At 34.2% G+C, this 22,102-nt stretch overlaps 1 protein-coding gene across 7 annotated transcripts in view; it reads right to left on the bottom strand.

The window, feature by feature from the left end:
- Positions 1–1,273: 1,273 nt before the first annotated feature.
- LOC106061498 (beta-1,3-galactosyl-O-glycosyl-glycoprotein beta-1,6-N-acetylglucosaminyltransferase-like) overlaps positions 1,274–22,102 on the bottom strand; it is a 106,391-nt gene continuing 85,562 nt past the window's right edge. For all 7 annotated transcript variants that reach the window (XM_056005396.1, XM_056005395.1, XM_056005400.1 and 4 more), the window contains 7 exons: positions 19,110–19,224; positions 17,124–17,269; positions 16,794–16,988; positions 14,320–14,484; positions 5,910–6,136; positions 5,499–5,583; positions 1,274–5,046 (listed from right to left, as the gene is read on the bottom strand). In XM_056005396.1, the coding sequence (XP_055861371.1) occupies positions 4,794–5,046; positions 5,499–5,583; positions 5,910–6,136; positions 14,320–14,484; positions 16,794–16,988; positions 17,124–17,269; positions 19,110–19,224 (1,186 nt within the window). In that variant the 3' untranslated portion in view covers positions 1,274–4,793. The remainder of the gene's footprint in view (positions 5,047–5,498; positions 5,584–5,909; positions 6,137–14,319; positions 14,485–16,793; positions 16,989–17,123; positions 17,270–19,109; positions 19,225–22,102) is intronic.

The raw sequence follows: 22,102 nt of genomic DNA, 5'->3' as shown, positions 1-22,102 counted from the left end.
AACCGATCTTCAAAGTATGATCCTCTCACGGAAGAAGTTGAATTACTGATGTCTAACCACCAATACGCCGTCGTACGGTTGCCCAGCGGTAAAGAGGAGACGGTCTCTCCAAGACGCTTGGCTCCCTCCCCCTCCCCAACAACAAGTGAACCTTCGTTCTTCGCTCAGGGTGAGGATAATGAATATCCTCCAGAAGTTTAAAACACGGAAGTAACAGTCAACACCCCTACAAGAAAGGAAAGAACCCCTGGAAGGTTCTGAGGACCTCCGAGCGCTTCCTCTTGAAAATACACAGAACCATCATACCCCACTTGACGCTCAGGAACTCACTCGTGACTCGCAAACTGTAGAACAGGATAGTCAACCCCGTTACAACTTAAGAGAGAGAAAAACCAGACCGAACTATAGTGTCTAGAGTTGTTTCTCTAGTGCACTACTTATACTGACTACATAAACTGGCATTGTTTATCTCTTGCTACTGATACTAGAATTTACTTGTTAATTTACTTACGTACATTTTATTTACTACACTATTGTTATTGCTCAAAACTGAAACTAGTAATTGTTTATAAGTCATACTACAGATACTGGTTTTTAGGTTTCTTTGTATTACTATTCACTGCATTAAAACTTTGTAAGCCACAAATTTTACTGAAATCATATTTTCCATCAGTTTTCTAGTTCATTGAGATATAAAAGTGTCAGCCAGACTACACAGAACTAATAGCGGCTTATGAAGGCTGCTAAAAAATTGAAGAATTTCTTTTGACAACTCTTCATCTTATTGAGCCTAGATTTCAAACATGATAAACTGGTGACAACACTTTTTATTAAAATTACAGAAGGATCATTTCATTAATTAGTTAATCAATGAAATTAATTAAAGCTTATTTAAATAATCAGGGGAACTATCAATTTAAATGTATTTTTCTTATTACTGAGTGTAACATCCCTTTTTGCATAAGGCAGCTTCCATGTAAAGTTAAGACTCAAATTTACATTATTTAAACACTATTTTTAAAAAATATTACGTTTTAATTTTACCATATCTAAGGTGATAGTTCACACATATTCATATCTCAAAAATGACAAGCACTATTGAAATCTAATTTGTCCCTTATACTTGTGCTAAAAAATATAAAAATCTTGCTCTATAAGTTCCCAGTTGGGCCTAAAGTAATCTTTATCTAAAAATATAAACTCCTTTTTCTAATGTCAGCTGCATATTTTTCTGTTGTAAATAATATTAGGGAAACAACTAAGATAAGACAAATGAGTGTGAAGTAAAATTTATTCATCAAAATAAACATATGATATTTCAAAAGGAAAATAAAGCCATATAAAATTAGATGAATAAAAAAAATATTGTTTTTGGAATGTGGTCTACTAAAAAATATGACAGAAAAAAAATTGATAAAAATGATAGTGGCAACAGAAGAGAATTAGCAATTGGTTCCAGTCATTAGCTCAATCAAAATAAATGTACAAATATTTATAAAATTCAATTTCAGTATAGTAATCTTATAAAAATGCTGAAAGAGGCATGCAGGTGTGTAAGCAAATAAAAAAAAAATTCATGTATAATTGATAACATTTTTATTTTAAATATAAAAATATTTTGACTCAGACAGATTTTACTGTCTACATCACACACTGCAAGATGAAGCTTGTACACATCATATATTGCAAAATAGTGTTGCTGTTTTGTTTTCCACACCTTTGCTGAGTATTGGTGTCTTTATTTATCAAACACAAAAATATGAAAAATTGATAATACTAAATTCATTAATTTACTTCTAGTGATTCTAAGTGAACAACAAACATTTCAATTTTTTTTTAATTTGAAAAATGGAAGAACTTTCATAACCATAAATATGTTTTAGAATAACGCAAAATGTTTAAAATCTATAAAATTTGTAAAACTGGAAGTTTAATGAGTTTAAATGTCAAGTAAACCGCTTAGTAAGTAGTCTTGTAGCTAAATCTAATCAGCATAAATTATTTTAAAAAATAGAATAAATTGCCCTTTGAAAGGAATATATTCTCCTAGGAACCAAAACTTAATAATAGAAATGATTTAATATTAGAAAAACAAATGAGGATACATTCAACTAGATTCAAATAAAATATCTTCAGTTTCAAATGTTGAAACGTCATAACAGCTAGCCAACGCTGGGAACAGGAAATAAAGCAAGCTACTTCCACTAATCAGTACAGAACACAGAACTACAGCTTGGTGTTCAGTACTTCATGATTGGGTTGAGTGATAAATAATAATTCTTACAAGCAAACAAATGGATGACTATGGATTTGTGTCTTTTCAGAGTGAAAGAATAAATATACTCATTCGGATGAATCATAATGTCATGCAAAAAAATATTTGTCATAAAATAAAACACACACAAAACTGAATGCTAATAACAAATATCTAAAAATGATTATAAAAACAAAAACATTTTTCTGATGATTATTAGTAACAAACTACTAGATAGTTATATTCATTCTTTTATCCTCTAGTTAAATAAATAAACAAAAAATAAATAATACTATATCAAAGCAATTTTTGATATAGTACTTGACTGCAATATATTGTTCTGAGTAATTGTAGTTTTGTTTTGTTCACAGAAAAAGCTACAGAACCTTCATTAAAATGGTGTCATCATCAGAGATTTATAAAGAATTTTTCATTCACCAGCATGCATATCCTGTCTCATATCCATAAATACAACTACAACCTGCACTAGCGCATACACATTAATTATGGCTTACACTATTACACACATATATGTGCAACAATAAAATGGTGCTTCAATTAGTCCCCCTTTAAGTATCCAAAGTTGGACGCAAATAAATAAATAATCAAATAAAAATTTTTAAAAGCTGATTAGTGTAAGTAATCACCTTAATCATATGAAAATAGAAAATGTTTTAAATATTTATTTTAATTTATTTTACTAAAAAAATAATTGTATAAATTTAGAGATATTTTAAAATATGTTATATTAATTAGGCTACATTAACAATAATGTTCCTAATTTAATTTCTTGACCTTACATAATGTTAAATTCTAATAATTTAGACTATAAGACTAGATATAAATGTAAAAAAAACAACATATTTTTTATAGAACATGTATAAGTATTATTACTAGATTTTATATTTGCATGACATTAGATTTTTACTTTTTTATTCTAATTCAAATTCCATTTTTTTATTTAAAAAAAAAAAAAAAAAAAAGAAGTTATGATTACCCTAATTGTATACTATCTCGATGATCATTAGTTTAAATGTACCCTATGTTAAGCCTTGATTTAGGTATGAGCTAAGTACAAGTCAGTTAATTTTTTAAGCCATGAAAAAAACAGTTTTTTAAATTTTAAACTTCCAGTTAAATTTTGTCAATTTTCATCTCCATTTAAAAAATGATTGGCTATATAATTTAATTTCTTTCCAAATTATCACTTCTATATAAAGTTGTTTTTTTTACAATCATTCATCAATTCTGAGTTTTAACTTAACAATCAATTATTACAATCATTTAGTGCAGAGTCAGTACTATATAGGTATTGACATTTGAAACTAGTATTACAAAGTAAATCATCTATACTATGCACTTATGAAGTTTATTTAACAATTCATTGAAAACATATTTTTGTTTACAATTTTTTTCTTAAAGGAAACATTTACATGTACAGATTATCATTATATATATAAATTACACACTAGATGGATAAGCATGCTTGAGTAGCATGAGGCTTTTATCACAGCATATAGCAAAATAAAAGAGATATTATTCATTAGATTTTATAATCCCATTGACAATGACTGATCTGGAATCTCATTAACAAATGTTATTTGGTATAATAATCAGCATTAAATAAATAATTCTGTATTTTCTTAATGCCAAAACCATTCAGGTCAACAAAACATTTGTATTTATAGTGTTAGGTGAGAATGGTTCAACAAAGACACTATGTGTGCAAATAAAATGCTTCAGAGGATTCACCATTTGATTGTTTTACAATATGAAAGAAAAGCAAAAAAAAAAATTTTTAATTATAATATTTCAAGGAATGCAGTAAATTACATATGTGCATGAAAAGACATAGTGTATCAGAGAAGCTTATACTGAAATATTTCATGAATAATCATAGTTATCATAATGGTAATACAAACTTTTTTTTACAAAATTGTTTTAACCATGTGGATTCTTATGTTTGAGCATCATGGACGGAACATAATAGTTGGGTATTGTTGAAATGTTATGTGATTTAACATCTCTTATTTTGCTCCTGGTGTGTGTGGGGTGGGGGAAACAAAGGAATGCAAACAATAAATAATATCTCCAATGACTGTCAACATGACAAGATTTGAACTTGCATCACAGACAGAGAACAAATGAATTTAATTATTTATAATTAATAGAATTTTTAAAAAGTTAAAATACCGCAGTGCATTGGTCCATGTGAAAAAAATAGGCTAACACACACTATAAAATGTAGGTCCCATTACACATGAACTATAGCTCAGCTTAAGTCAATGTGATCATAGATGTCCTGAGATAAAATGAAACCTTTTCGATACACTTAAGTTAATGGTAGATATTTACATTTAGAGCCGTTTTAAAATCCTATTATATATATATATTGTCCCTTCGTAATAGTTGAGAAAAATAAATACATTTATTGTCATTCAGAAAATAAGAAACTAAAGCAGAATAACATGAAAATGTATATTACTATGGTAATCTAAAACTGTATCCTAGAAGTGTGAAATAAGCTAATGAGCCAGTATCATAAAACTTTGTTTTTAACAATATCTAGACTCTGGTACCAGGTTGTGTCTATGGTCAACTTGCCTGCATACTCTGATAGAGTCATATTAAAATGCCACTCCTCAAGACAATCTAAAGCAAGAGGCTGAAAGTCTAAAATAAATTTGTTAGCAAACAGTTCCCGTCTGTTGACAAGCAGTTCAAGGTCCTTGATTCCAAATATACAGACTCTACGAACTCTCTTTCCACCACATGGCCAATAGAATGGATATCTAGGAATGGTACAATGGAACAGAGTTATGACATTAATTTATGCATAAATATAAAAAAGTAAAGTAAAGTTACCCTTTCAGACCTTGCAATCTATAGGGCAGATGAAGTAAAGGTCATCCATTTCTGTGTCCAGCGGTTTAAGAGGGTATCATGGCCAGCACAACAACCAACCGTCTTTACTTTCCCCAACTAATGTCAGGTACCCATTAGAGCTGAGTGGACTCAGAGGCACCCAAAGATTCTAAAATTAAAATCCCAGTCTTCACCAAGATTTGAACCTGGTTCAGAAGCCAAGCACTTTACCACTCAGCCACCGTGCCTCCCATGCATAAATATACTTTCTTAAAAATTCAAATACCACTATTAATAGTATTCAATTTAATGTAGAAGAATTTTTCTTATGGAAAAAGCAACTATATGAGAATGTTTAAAAATGTAAAAAATTAACAACCTTCCTTGGCTATCTATCCAACCAACACCCCAGTTAACAAATCTGGCTATGTAAGGCTTGACATCTGCATTGGTCTCAGGATTACCTTAAAATGGAAATAAAATATACACAATCATCTTTTAAATCTCACGTAATCATTAATATAGTAATATAGACCTAGTGAATACAATGCATATAAGTTGCTACATTCAAACAAAACAAATAAATTTAAATTTGAAAAAATATCTCAGGCCCCAAGAATAATTTCTGTTGATGTCTAAAATTCCCATTTTTATCAAAATAAAGTAGATGGAATGTTGTAGATTCTGAGCAAAACTTCAGGTTGAATAAATCAGGTTCTAAATAACTACATTCTATGAATAACATAAAATGCCTTCTTAATGTAAATATCTATTTTCTATCCAGTAGTACCTTTATAAGAGCCTGGAACAGCCAGGTGAGGATTGTGATTTAATGTAGAAAAGTAGGACTCATCTGGAAAGTCTGTGTGACTGACCCACTCTAACAATTTATGAGCTACTGGGTCATGAAGAATGTAGTCTACATATCCACGGCTCACTATTACAAAAACAAGGCCTTTGTAAGGTTGGATGTTGTTTGGAGGTGGAAGGTTCTCATACCACCGTCTTGCATAGTGCCTAAAGAAAGAAGAAAAATAATGAATCTAAAAAAAAATCTTAATAAAATTAAATTCTCTATGCATATATATATATATATATATATATATATATATATATATAAAGCATAGAGTAAGGTGTATGTATGTATATGTATTGTTATAAACCTGGTGGCGGCACAGATGGGGGTAGTGGTGTGAGTGTAGTCAGCCGACGCAAATCGCCCCAGGCCAGCGCTAGACGAGCGGTCAACCTTGACGAGTTACGACGGTCAGCCGAGACGAGTATCAACATGAAGGTTCGAGTAGGATCGTCGTCGTGAACAGAGCTCAGGAGCGTCACGAGAGTTGTAGTCATCTGACCACCTAGAAACGTCGAGCGGCGTTCTGTCCGGTTCGAGAAGGCCAGTAGGGACCCTATATAAGAGCGACGGTGTCGCAGTCAAGTCGGTTCAGAAAGGAGGTTCACGACAAGAGTTCAGAACACGGTCGACTACAGCACAGTTCAGCGGTGTGCTTCTGTACGGAGCATTACGACGGTTCAGTGCGGAGTACTATCAAGTACAGTTGAGACGAACGGCGTCTTGATCTTGGTCTGTGATCGAGTCCGACACAACGAGCCTAGTGTGTGAAGTCAGTCCTGAACTGTTGAACCCAATGCAAGCCCGGAACGAGACGGAGAGGCCAGTGCAAGAGTTGATACGGCGGTACGGCTATTAACAGGAGAGATATTTGTTATCGCAGAGCTATTTGTACTGTTCTACATGCTGCCAATTGTACAGTATTGGCTGTTATTTATGGACATTAAACCTTTACGTTATTTTGGAGCCCTGACTTGTCAAGTTCTTTAAGTTGGTGGTGTATGGTGCAGTTTGCAGAGAGCCTGGATAGTGAGATTCGTAACAGTATGTATGTCCCGATTAGAAATCAATTTGTTTGACCAATCTTGATAAAACTTGGCATAAATGTTCTTTGGGTATTAACTGCAACAGTAACGTATATAAAGTAACCCTAAAACAAGCTTAAGCGGATCAAAAAAAAAAAAGCCCAACTCTATGAAAGTATTACAATTTCATGGATCTAGGTCATATAGCCATGTTTACATGAGACAAGACCAAAAGGATCTAGATCTAATTTTAAAGAACTACACTTTGCAAAGATAGTTTTTTACTTTAATAATAATAATAATAATAATAATCTTTATTATCCGTAAGGCCTACAAGCAAATGTTTTTTATTAAAACATGGATTTAGGTCATTCTATTTTTACATTCTTGCTTTACTTTATTATAACATTATTATTTTGTTTAATGGTTCCCAAAATACTCTCAGTGACTATATCAGTGATACGCAAATTAAGACCAGCGGGAAAAACAAGTTAATTTGATTAAAATATGAAATGAATGGACTATAATTAGTAGCCTATGTTTAGGCCTATATGTTAAAGTATAAAACTATCTTTGCGAAGAGAAGTTCTATCATCTTAGAGTTGAATTAGAGTTTTAGACTTAGGGATATATAGAGATGTGTAACAGTTCGGTCTTGTCTAAGGAAAGACTATATTTTGTAATTTTTGTGTGTCAAAGTAAAAAACTATCTGTGCAAAGTGTAGTTTTAAAAATAAGATCTAGATCCTTTCGATCTTCTCCCATGTAACCATGATAAACATGGCTTAGATTTAATAAATACTAATAGTTTAATAGAGTTGGTCAACTTTTTTTTTTGAAGGTCTTAAGTTTGTTTTAGCTAGCGTATGTTTTAGTTTAGCTATGTGTTATATTGTTCTTATTGTTCTTAAGTTTGTTTTAGGGCCAAATACAGTGAGCAAAGGGAATATATATGCAAGCTCCAATACAAACAGCAAACCTAACTGAAATGCCATTTGAGAAGATAGCTGTAGATATTATTGGACCCATGCCAAAAATAATCGGTAGAGGCCACCGCTACATACTGACTGTTGTAGACATGTGTACAAGGTTCCCAGAAGAATTTCTTCCGGAGATGTGGAAGACGCACTAACAACGACTGCCATAAAACACACTATCCAACTGACTGATACGAAGCCCACAAGAGCCAAACCATATCTAGTTTCCTTACACCATGAAGAGATACTGAAAAGGTAAAAATTGAAACGCTTTTAAAATTGGGAATAAAAGATACATCTACATCTCCATACTCAGCTCCAGCAGTCCTAGTGAAACAAAAAGAAACACCCGGGAAAATGCGTTTATGTGTAGACTACAGGAAACTAAACGCCATTACAGTGAAAGATACATATCCTTCAACAGAATGATGGCAAAACTATTAGGGAAAAGACCAGATGTCATTTTCTATCTTCATGACTTATGTGTCTTCCACAACACATTAGAAAAACAAGTATTTCATATACTACAAGACAACGGGCTTACAATAAAACCTAGTAAGGTTAAAATCGCCAGAACAGAAATTGAATTTCTAGGGCACAGAATACAGCAAAATACTATCAGACACTACAAGACAACCTAAGCAAGATACTCAACTTAACAATACTTACCACAAAGGGACAAGTCCGAAGCATCCTAGGTTTATGTAATTACTATAGATGGTTCCTGGCAAATTTCACAAGTATTTCACAACCTCTAATTGAACTGACAAAAAAAAGGCATGCCAAACAAGATCACATGGAGCTCCAGACTACAGAAATGCCTACAAAGCATTAAAAGTGCCTTCTCAGACGACATAGTACTCCAGCTTCCAGACATCAGAAACCCTTTCTACTTGGCAACAGATGCATCCTCCACAGCAGTGGGAGGCATTTTAATGCAGAAGTGTGACGCAACGCTACGAACAGTCTACTACATTAGCAGAAAGCTGAACGCAGCAGAACAAAAATACTCCACAATTGAGCGTGAAGCTCTAGCTATTGTGTTCTGTATAACGAAACTATCCCGTTACTTGCTTGGGAAATCATTCATCTTACTAACAGATCAAGCCCCACTAGCTTATATCAATACAAATAAGCTAGCCGACCAGAGGATTACTAGATGGGCTTTAAAACTTCAAGACTTCAGCTTTACAGTTCAAGCTATTCCGGGATATATCAACGTGATAGCTGATATGTTGACAAGATGTGTCTAGGGACCGCTGGACTTAGGTTCATTCATTAATCAGCCAATGAGAAAATTAACAAATACCTTGTGGGATAACTTTAAATTTTGTCTTGTCAAGATTGAATTAACATTACGCTTCTTTTGAATTTTTTTTTCATTCAGAGATGTGAAATCTGTACTACAATATAGCAATTTTATTTTGTTTGTTGCATTGATTGTAGTCGTAGATGTCGACTTAGGAACTGATACGTAGGAAACACAAAGTAAACAATTCCCTTAATTTGGAAGATGTAACATAAAGTATTAACTAATTGGGTATTTTATAGCTGTTTTCATGCAAAAGATTATCGTTACATAGAAAAAATTTAATGCGTGGATTTTTTAAATACAAGTTGTATAATATAACATGACATATGCAGTTTATATTTCTGCGATAGTTCATTGGAAATATTCCTTTCAATAACATATTGTTATAAACCTGGTGGTGGCACAGATGGGGGTAGTGGTGTGAGTGTAGTCAGCCAACGCAAATCGCCCCAGGCCAGCGCTAGACGAGCGGTCAACCGTGACAAGTTACGACGGTCAGCCGAGTCGAGTGTCAACAGGACGGTTCGGGAAGGATCGCCGTCGTGAACAGAGCTTAGGAGCGTCACAAGGAATGTAGTCATGTGACGAAGCTAGAAACGTCGAGCGATGTTCCGTCCGGTTCTAGAAGGCCATTAGTGACCCTATATAAGAGCGTATGTGTCGCAGTCAAGACGGTTGAGAAAAGGGGCTCAATACAGCGAGGTTCACGACAGAAGGTCCACTACAGCCCGGTTCAATACAGTCCGGTCGACTACAGCACAGTTCAACGGTGTGGTTCTGCACGGAGCATTACGACGGTTCAGTGTGGAGTACTGTCAAGTACAGTTGAGACGAACGGTGTCTTGATCTTGGTCTGCGATCGAGTCCGACACAACGAACCTAGTGTGTAAAGTCAGCCCTGAACTGTTGAACCCAGTGCAAGCCCGGAACGAGACGGAGAGGCCAGTGCAAGAGTTGATACGGCGGAACGGTTTTATCAGAGAGATATTTGTACAGTGTACGTGTTGCCAATTGTACAGTATTGGCTGTTATTTATTCAACTATTAAAGTGTTACGTTACTTTGGAGTCCTGAGTTGTCAAGTTCTTTAAGTTGGTGGTGTATGGCGCAGTTTGCAGAAAGCCTGGATAGTGAGATTCGTAGCAATATTATTGAAGATTTATTAGTCGTCATAGGCATTATCAGTTCTCTCATAATAGAAGATGCCATAGTATTACATGTCATTTTTGTCTTCTTGTCGATGTAAAGCATTATTAATGTACACCCAAACTTTTGGGTTCATGAAATTTTGATACGATCAAAATTTTTCTCTGCCCTGGGAGGACTGTTGTGACACGGTTACTATAAGTGGTTAACCGTGACACACGGTCAAGTGTTGGTACCTGGAAGTTAAGGGACTTGCAGGAAGTGACGAGTGTGTTTTAAAATGGGCAAGGAAAGAACATCTAATGGAGTTGTTTGTAGTGAAGTTGTTTTTAGTGGAGTTGTTTGTATATAAATGTGAGCCTTGTACATATGTTACTATTAAATGCTTTACAATTAAAGGCACTTACAATTAAAGGCAATTGTTTCTTCACAATATATATATATATATATATATATATATATATATATATATATATATATATATATATACAATTTTTTAAAAAACTTTATTCCCATTGTTTTTACAATTGTATGTTATTTAAAAAAAAAGAGTTCCAACTCAAAATGTATAGTTTTATTCAATAATTTCTACCTTTTTATTCAGATACATATGCTGAGCAAACTAAATGTGTCTCTAACCCATCCTTTAATCTCCACGAGCTTACCATTCTTTTTCCAAAGTATTCATAAATAATTTATTGATTTCACTTTCCAATACCAATATTAAAATTATGTGTGTGTAATATTGAAATTGGGTAATTAATACACATATAACACTTTTCTCCAACATAAATATATATAGTTCATCCATCATGGTTCAATGATGACCACTTTTGTCATCCAGGGGGCTGTGGGCTTTGCACTGGGGTTTTGTGCCTCCTCATGTGGCTGGTGAGACCTATGTGAGATCGGAATGTTCTTCTGTCTCCCAGGTGGCTGGGTCAATGCTGAAGGTTTTTAGAGAGTGAGTTTTTGGCACATCGGCACAATTTAGGCCATGTCATGCCCGTGGTTTTTAGAGAAGCTTTGAAAGTGTCCTAAAGCATTTTCTTTGTCCACCTTGTGAGCGCTTTCCTTCCCTTAATTGGCCATACAGGAGTCATTTAGGGATGCAGCTGGAACTGCATCAGAATTGTGTGGATGCTTTACAGGCCTGCTCTACAAAGGATTTCAGTATCTGGTATTATTTCTTGCCATTTAACATTCAGTATTTTTCTGAGACAGATCAAGTGGAAGTGGTTCAGTGTTTTGCATGTTTACTATATACTGTCCACGTCTCAGAGGCATAGAGCAATGTAGGGAGAATGCAGCTAAATAGACCTCTAGCTTTGTGTTTGTGGTGATACCTTGTCTATTCCAAACATTTTTAGACAGTCTGCCATAGGATGCACTGGTCTTGGCGATACACAGGTCGATTTCATTTTCGATCTTTCCATTTCTGGAGAGTGTGCTGCCAACATTCTCCAACATAAAAGAAGGAACGAGAACTTTAAAAGAAAACTTTCTTGGTTATATTTAGCACTAATGGAAATTCACCGTAAGAATGTGTAAGAACATTTCAGGCCATACATTACTGACAGTATGGAACGTTTTCAAAACTATAAATTAGGTTTCATGTTATTTAAAATCACTCATCAGTTATACATATAGGACAGCATTGACCCAGCAGCCTGGGAGACAGAAGCACAAGATAGAGCATCATGGTGTCGCGCTGTGGCGCACAAATTGCAGAAGACGAGAACAGCGCTGGCAGAAGAAAAGCGTCAAAGAAAAAGCAAGGCCAAATGACACTAGCTCCAGCTGAAATAACCTGCCCAGTGTGCAGCCGAACAAGGAGGCACAAAAGCCCAGTGCAAAGCCTTCAGCCCACAGGATGACAAAAGTGGTGGTCATCATCAAACCATGATGGATAAACTACATATATATATTTTTTTTTTTTACCTTTACCAATCCCTTAGTCTGTTGGACCGTTGGGGAACCAATCAAGATTTGTCGACCGTCTTTCTCCATTCCTCCCTGTCTTTTGCCTTGTTTAAAACCTCTATCAATGGTAGGCCCGTCCATTTTTTTATGTTGTCCTCCCATCGCTTTCTCTGTCTGCCTCTTCTTTTTTTTTCCTGGTACTGTTCCCTGAAGGAAGGTCTTTGCGAGCCCCGTGGATCTTGTAATATGGCCATATATTTTAAGCTTGCGTTTGTTTACAATAGTTAGTAGTTCATCATTGGGTCCGATCGTTGCAGTAACCCTGTCTCTAATCTTTTGGTTTGTGATGCGGTCTTTGAAAATGATGCATAGGATCCTTCTGTAGCATCTCAATTCCATTGCTAGGATCCTCCTCTCTAGCTCTGCAGTCAGCGTCCAAGACTCGCAAGCATATAAAAATGTGGCCATGACCAGGGAGCGCATCAGTCGGATTTTGGTGCCGAGGACTAAGCTTGATTGCTGATTTTATATTTGAGGCACATCGGCACAATTTAGGCCATGTCGTGCCTGCAGTCCCTTAAGGACTACTCTCTCTCTCTAAACAACAAGGGCCAGATTCTATATAGTCATATCATTAAAATCAAGGTCTATTCACAGTTAAAATAGTAAAGGTAGTAAAAATTTAAATATTTGGTAAAAATCTAATGTAAATAGTGCATGTTCACAAATTCATAAATCAGATCTTCATAGATAGCCCCACTTCCCGGATAAAGCCCAGTACCTTCCCAGGGCGAGGACTAAGCTTTCCAAATTATTTTCAGTTTTGAAAGGGCTGCTGTGGACTGTGATATTCCGGCCAGTAGTTCGGGTTTTGTTCCTTTATCTGAGACAATAGCTCCGAGGTATTTGAAGCTGTTAACACTAGTCAGCTTTTCACCTCCAATACGGATGCCTCTTTTAAAGCCCTGTTGGCTATTGGTCATAATTTTTTTTTTTTGGCATTTATTTGCATGCCATATGCTGCAGAAGTCTTGTCAATGCGCATCACCAGGTCAGCTAGTTCTTCTTCTGTTCCTGCTAGGTCATCAATGTCATCTGCGAAGCAGCAAGTTTGTGATTCTTCTTCCTCCAATGCTAACAGTTTCGCCATAGCTATCGAGAGCATCTTCCATTATCCATTATATACATACATACATACATTTAAAAAACATGAGCTCACCCAATAATTTACAATACATTTATTGTAGTCATCCATCCAGTCAGCAAAGAAATTTGTTACCTTACATATTTTACAACAATAAAATAAAATGCTCCCACCACAAACAGCAGTAATTACAGCCATTTAGGAAGCTACAGCTTTAAGAAATTCTAATAACACAGACAGCTACATAGTTGTTATCTAACAACAAAGATACATATGGATTGCATTACATTTAAGGTTGACTGAACAGATCTCTATTTCTTCTTATTCTCAAATAAGATCTGCAATACCATACTCAGAATGAATAAAGTACAAAACAAACACAAGAAAAGAAACTTTGAACAAATTAATAAATCCAAAAAGAATAAATGTAGCACAATCACAACACCAAGTCACATAATTAGATTGGCTAAGCAGAACCAGTAGTCAAGTGTAATGGATAATCAGATAATCGTGCTTCACTGTGATGATAATCTCTGACAGTTGACTCTGTGGTATGTAGTGTATATAAATAGAAACAGATTAAAAACAAGAAGGTTTGCTTTTAGAAAACCAAAAATAGTTAATGCTCCCCATTTTTAGTACCAAGATTAAATGTTTAAGTTCGGTGAAGTAGTAGCAATGTCTATATCATATATTGTTAAAGTTGTTAGATATTTATATTAATATCACTAAATGCTAAAAAAAACAACACTTTTTGAAATGCTGAAAGAGATATCTAAACAAATTTATGTATTAAAAACAATTTTCTTTCTACATACCCATAGGTTGTAGTGTCTACTACATTAGAACCATTGAGAGCTTTCAGTATTTTGACAATTTGTAAATTGGTTTTCAGAGGAAACTCTTGACCAGTCAAATTTATAAAATATTTCCAAGAATATCGCCATAAGTCCTTCATACAGTAAATCCAGGGTTCTAGAGAACTGACAGAAGAAATTAAAATGTTCAAACTGTTAAATGTTATTGCCTTAAAATATACTTGTAAATAATTTCATAAAACATTATATTAATACATAATTAAACAAGGAAAACATAATTTCGTTATTTAAACAAAGCTTATCTAAGGGGAAAAATTTCTGGTATATCTCAATACTGCATGAATAAGCTCCATTTTCTATATAAAAAAAAAACATTTATTACCACTAATTGATTGACTAGATGGTTAATATTTTGAGTGATTCATGTCATTGACTATGAATAATTATACCAAATTTCAACTTGACCCAAGAATGGAATGTGGGAGAAAAATGTGTTCAAAATGAAATAATGGGAATGACTCTACATAAACAGCTGAATCACTCAATATATAACATTTATTTCCCTTGTTTGATACAAAACAAAATAATTTATTAATTACCAATAATTAATTAACTAAATTGTTACTTTTTAAAATAATTTTTGTTTTGTTAGGTACAACAAAAATTGTGTAAAGTTTCAACTTGATCTGAGGGTGTGGGATAAAAAACATGTACAAAGATTGTACCTGACAGACATACAGAGAGATATATGCTTTAAAACATTAAACGTTTCTTAAGATTGTTTTTGAATATGTGAAATCAACAAATTAATAAAAAAAAACATTGAAAAATACCGTAATGTTAATTTTTTTTTATATAAAATGTAAAATAAAAAGGAGAAAAAAAGAAATAATACTAGACTTTGATAAAGTAAAGAAGGAAAATGTTTCTGTAGCTGGAGAAAACATATCTATAGTCATGTTTTACAAAAAATTTTCCTCTTTAAAATAATCATTTCTGAGCACCCTGAGAGCAGGGCAAGGAGGGCCACATCAACTATCCCATTGATAATCATTAGTGTATAAAATGTACCATACTTGGGATACTACAGCTTCTTAGTACATTAGATGTTACCCTGTTTACCCTTACCATTCTTTGTGTAAACAATTCAGTAGTCCATAAAAAGGAATATTCTTCATTGTATTGATAACAATAAGAATTTGTATTTATTGAAAACTGAAGAGAAATCAATGAAGAACCATCTTGTATAAGTGTTTTAAAAATATATAGGATGGCATCATCTACCTCTTTATCCATCTGGTAAGCAAATCTTTTATAAAGATCATTTATTAGGAACATTTTAACAAGTTTCTCTAAGACACAATTGAAATAATGTGTGACTATACATTTTTATTGTTGTTGTAGACATAGCATTGTGAATGTATTCACTCTGCAACTGTCTACTGAGGAATGGAATGCACTATTTCTGCCAATTTTTTTTTTTAACTTTTGTATTTTTTTATGCTTAAACTCCTACAAGCATGCTTAGTCCATCTCTTTTGCAGATTTATCTGGGAGTTGCCTTTAAACACTTGGATAACTTTATAGAACCCACTGATAGTGAGCCAAAAGGTTTCTGTCACACATCCCACGTATTTGCATTAGTTTCTTTAATTTGATATTGATTGTTGAAAATTACTTAGGTTGCATTTATTCCAGAGTAACACTTTAAACACATTTTTTTTTATTGATCAGTGCTTTTTATTTGATTATTAATTATAATGGCATTATAGTCAAATAGTCCAGGGTAATGTATTAATCTATCACAAGTACAGCTCTGTTAGTAGGTATAGTTTAATGAGATTATTTGTTAATGATTTTCTCTAAACTTAAGTTATAATGCTTATATACATTAAAGCTTGGAAAAATCCACAAACAAATTTTTCTTATTTATGCTTCAATATTAATAATCCAGGAAAAAAGTTTAAAAAATGTTGTTGCTATGGCAGCTATTTTCTTTTATAGACACTCTAATATAAAAGCTTCTAGTGCATTTCTTTTTTTTTTTTTTTATTAGAAAGATTGTAAGAAATATAGGCTAATTGATCATGAGCAATTGTTTCTTTTTTTTTTTACAAGAAAAGTGTTGTTTTTTTTTTTTTAAACATAACACTATGATAAACAATTAACTACATTTTTATGTTTTTCTCTAAGGATAACTGATTAGTAATAAGTGATTAAAAAACAGATATCTTGTATATGCTGTATTTGATTTTGTTTTTCTGTAAATACTACTTATTACTTTTGCAAAAAAAAAAGATTTATTAATTTTGAATAGATAGAGTAATTTCTGCTATGAGATACAAGACTATGTGTAACTTGAATGTCTAAGTTTAACATAGACAAACAAGTCTTATATTGCAATACAAACAAAGAATGATCTACAGTTATTGTATCCTCATTACACATGAGATTTGGAGAAGAAAGTTGCTTACTTAAACTGTGCCCAATCTACAATGTTTTGCTTGGATGCTAGAAATACATGTGGAAGACATTTAGTTACTCCCAACATGGCTTTTTGTACACTTGAATCAGCTTTGGCATCAACATGGATACAGTAGTAGTTTGAGGGGCGATATATTGCTCTAAGCAGTCTCTCTGCCTGGTCAGCATCTCTGTACATCATGATGCTGCATAGATTATAATATATTATTTACAACAGATCTATAAAAATTATTTGATTGAATTGATAACTTAGTAATTGCATGAGCAAGAGCAGTGAACGAGATACAAAATCAAACATCTCTTAACTAAACAGAGACTACCTGTAAGCTATTGGAAAATCTGTCTCTTCTGGTAATGCATGAGTGATATAGCCTCTGGACTTAATGAAATTTTGACAGTCTTCTGGAGCGTGAATATAAACAGATAGGTCAATACTGGCAGGTTTATCTTTCGTCTGGTCCATATACTGAAATAATTTATATAAACAATGTAATCAATGGTTGCTCTGTCTCTTTCAAATATAAACATTTTAAAACTATGTTAGGCTATAATTATATTTATATTTATACTAGCCGGATATGACCTGCGGCCTGTGGGTTTTAATTTGGGTAGTACTGTACTACTGGATTGGATTTAAATCTATGTCAAACATAGAAAAAGTTTCTTTTCACATTTTTTAAAATTTTGCCACGAAAACAAAAGTAATGCTGTGCATCTAGCTTCACAATTTCAAAGTAGCAAAAGAGTGTCTTTTTTATTTCGAAATTCTCGACATCCAAGTAATGAAATATAAGAGATACTTGTACTTGGTGAGAAACAACAACCATAATGATAATGAAACAAACCCAATGGACCAAGTTACTCCTTAAGAGTAGCACCATACTAGTCAGTGCTATGGAAGTAGCTATCTGAGAGTAACCCTGCACAGAAAGAGTTAATATGTGTGGAATACATGCAACAGGGTCACTTAACATCTGTAACAACGTGAATAGATATATTACATGGCAGTGGCATAATATTTAAAGTAAAAAATTAGGACACTCATTTGGGGTCCCCCCTCAAGTGGGCGCCAGGAGGGATTTTCAAATTTGCACCCCTCCCCCCAGCTACGACACTGCAATAAGGTGCGTCTCTATATAAAGGCTGAATGAAGTGAAGTCTACAACTATGACTGACGAAATAAAAAAAAAAGGTCATGTGTAAAGAGTGGATTAAATAGTGATGTCATTTTCAAATGGTTCCAGATGAGGAGTGAAACTTAAAGGTTTTATCCATCGGGACCTATACATTTTACGGGCAAAAATAGGGGCAAAAATATGTGTAGTGCGAGGGCACGGACAATTCAAATGAGGGCCGAATGATGTTTCAACATTTTCCATTTAGGTCTGCAACTGATGATCCAAAGAGTGATATAAAAAGGATTTCGAGTCAAGCTAACCAAAATCACGTCATTCTTAATTACTTGAATTTAAAGCACAACAATGTCTGTTTGGGGAGGATGACTTTTCAGAGTGCTAAAAATAGAATTGAAATGCTGGCTGTTTCAATGAAAAATCATTTTAAAAAATGGTTCAGGTCAAACTAACTTGAAGTGTTTTTATCTTTAAACGTTTCTGGAATTCAAGGGCCAGAGGTTTAGGGATGTGTCATTCCATTGCAAGTAAATTATGTGTAGAGTGTGTTTACGTGAACGAGTGATATACAATGGGCAGTTTAAAAAAATGTTTATGCATAGTATAAATTAGCGGGTTTCAGGCCGTTCTTTCATCCGCAGCATTAGGGAGTGAGTAGATATGATCTTTCAATTTCAATGATAGATTTTATAAACCTTTGTTGGTTTATTGCCAATCTAATTGTGCTGGCATTATCAAAGAGAAAAATCTGGCAAAATGTTCTTGAGTTGATTTATAGTGGTATTACTTAATAGCATTGTCATTTTACCTTTATAAATATAAAGCTCATTAAGCAATGAAGAATAAAGCAATTTTTCATAATTGCATCAAATATATATGATTCTATTGTCACTCTATATAATTCTAATGTCTTTCTATATAATTCTAATGTCTTGAACAAGCAAAACTGCTTATTACTACATGCCATTCTTACAAATTTTTTAAAAAAGCATTCTTCTTACATTTTGGAAGTGGACACTGCTACCCAATATAGATTTTTAATATTTGTTAGTAATTATTGTCTCTTTTCCTTACAAACTTTTAGCTCATCTCCCCTTTAAACACTCTGAGGATCAACGATAATATATTTTCCTTGTGGTCCCTAAATATGCCATTGTGTTCAACAGTACTTACCTGTAAAGCATAGTTAATCTCCTCAGGATCTCCTTTAATTAATGCCTGACAACTAGGTTCCCTGTCAGTACTTAGAAGGTTGAAATGACTTTTAGGTTTTGGTTGATGTTTGAACCTTAAGAAGGAAAAAAAAATCTATTTTAAGCTATAACTATAACAAAGGCTGCAAAGTTAAGGAGTGTCCTAATTTTAAAGACATGTTTCCTTTATGAGCCTCTTACCATATGTAATTTTTTAAAACAATAAATTAACATATATAATAAATTCTAAAATGGATTATAAGGCAGGTACTTTAAGAATCACGCTATAAAAAAGTAAGTCTTAAAGCATGGAACAAAATATTAAAGTTATTGGTATAAACATCCTCCAAACCTTTCCAGATACAGTACACCAAACAAAAAAAGAAGAAAAATATTTCTAACTCCTTTATGCATACGATTAACAAACGATAAAAATAAAAAAAACCTTAGTGTTTTAAAACTGGGTGGAAGGGAGTAATTCTCCCATTTATACTCTCCTACATAATTCGTTTTGAAGAAAAAGTGACTCTACTGGACATATTCTCATTGTAGGAAATCTCTAACTGTCTCATTCGGAAGTGCCAGGTGCTATCTTTTATGTCAGTTAAAGCAAGTTGGCGCTGGTCTTTAAAGCGTTCCGGGGGGAGGGGCATCTCTGTTACGCCGACCACATTTCCGTTCAACAAAAAAGACTGCCTTTGGCATAATCCCCGGGATACGCGTCATGCCCAGTGTAGCTATCAAACTTTACAAAGTTTACACTATACCGTCCATACCAGCATTCGCAAGAACATCGGTATTTGTAGTGCAGTCTTTGCTTTTTTTGGTTGTTTTTCCTATTTCTCTGTGTTAGTAGTTTAGTAGGATGATCGTCTTCCAACCTTCTGTATCTCTCAATAGCTTCTAATGCTGCTCTGTTGCGCCTAAACTTAAGAGGTTTAATATTGGAGTCTATTTCACAGGCTGCTGTGGGAGTAGTTCTCATACCTCCACTAATTAGACGCAAGGATAGGTTTTGGATTGTGTCTCAGATCTGACGTATCCAGTGTATAACTGTCTTAAGGTCTTAAAGCAAAGAACCCTGATCCAACTTACTGGCGAACTAGCCCTAAAAACAACACCTACCCAATAACAGAGAAAAAATTACCAGATTTTCAAACATAGCGCCAGGACTAAACTACAACCAACCAACCATTAAAACACATTTACTAGATAACACCTTAACAAATCCACGCTCGAAACAACTGAAAGCTATCAAAAAAACAGCTATCCATATATATATACCGACGGATCAGCCTTCAAAGCCACCATCAATGCTGGTCTTGGTGCCTTCCTGGTCTTCCCTAAAAGTAAACACTTTGAAATAAGTGCACCCAATGGCGATTACTGCTAAAACTTCCAAGCCGAAATTGAGGCAATTACCATAGCACTACAGACAGTGGAAAACAAATTATATGAAGGAGTGCAATCACCACCAGATATTGTTGCCTTTACAGACTCCCAATCCACTCTGCAAGCACTTAACAGCAGCACCTCAAACAGCCCAAGAGCGTTGACAACACTGATTGTGATAATTCATCAGATGATATCAAAATTAAATATCAATATCACACTACAGTGGATCCCTGGACATATTGGCATCATGGGAAATGAAAAGGCAGATAAGCTATCAAAGGCAGGTTCATCTATGGAACAACCAGATAGACCTGTAAACTACCTCACCCAAAGGTCAACAATCACAAAGAGGAGTGGCTTAACCAATGGGCATCAGGAAACACAGGCAGAGCCATGTACAAAGAAATGACTATGCCTAACAAACTGGACAGTATTAACTTCCTCCCCCGCAAAGAACAATCTACAATTTTCCAACTAAGAGCAGGACACATACCTCTATTAATTTACCATCTGAACAAAATAAACTCCACACAACCCCCCTTTGCAGACACTGCGCCCACCCTTATGAAACCGTAAACCATATCCTCTTTGAATGCCCCTCCCTAATCCACCTTAGGCATACCCTACTTCCACTACAGCCCAACATAACCAACACCCTGTACGGCAGTGCTGAACAACTGAAGAAAACAGCACACTTTTTTTTCCTTGGCACATTCTGCAAAAGAGCTCACAGCTCAGCAGCAATAAAGCTGGCTAGAAGAAGAAGAAGAAGTAGTAGTGCAGTCATACCATCGTATCACGGATGAATGTGTATATATGTATAATCTATTTTTACAATTGCGCAAATGACCGGAAGTGTGTTAGTTATCAGAGAGAGTCCAGCGTGTGATATAGACTATATGCCTAAAGATTAGTAAAGTTTCTGTGTTTTATCGAGTGTTAATTGTTTTATTCGTAACTACAGCTGAACCCAGGGACACCTAGAATAATCGAAACCTATGGTAGTTTCTACCGAATTATAAATAGATATATAATAGAGGAGCTGTAACACATCCTATGTCCATGAGGAAGCGCTAACATATTTGGTAGAAGTCTTAGTTGCTTTCTATATATTACCCACGTCTAAGATCCATACAGAAGGGTTGAGAGAACTACTGCTTGAAAGACACTGATTTTTGTAGGCAGACCGAACGATGTGTTCTACTGTGTATGTGTCATTTGATACTGTGCTTCCTGCTTTTCAGTATTCTCACCTGAAATACATTTACGCCTTTTCCTTTCAGTTTTAGAAGTTTTTTTTTTCCCTTTGACGTCATTCGGAATGATTTAATTCATTGAAATGCTATAAGAGTTCGGTGCATCAATGTCTAGTAACCCTCGTCAACTATCTGGTGTTGATATAGATATTTTTTAGTCTAAATAGGCCGTGTGAAGTAGTGGAAAGTTTTTGCCCCTTTGACGTCATACGGAATGAATTCTTTAAATGAAATGTTATATGAACCAATATTTAGTAACCCTCATCAACTCTCTTGTGTTGAAAAAGACATATTTAGTCTAACTAGGCCGTGTGAACAACGG

Source organism: Biomphalaria glabrata, chromosome 12, assembly GCF_947242115.1.
Source record: "Biomphalaria glabrata chromosome 12, xgBioGlab47.1, whole genome shotgun sequence".
NCBI classification, from domain to species: Eukaryota; Metazoa; Mollusca; class Gastropoda; family Planorbidae; genus Biomphalaria; species Biomphalaria glabrata.
The sequence above is the reverse complement of the archived record's forward strand: the minus strand, read 5'-3'. Positions and strand labels throughout refer to the sequence as shown.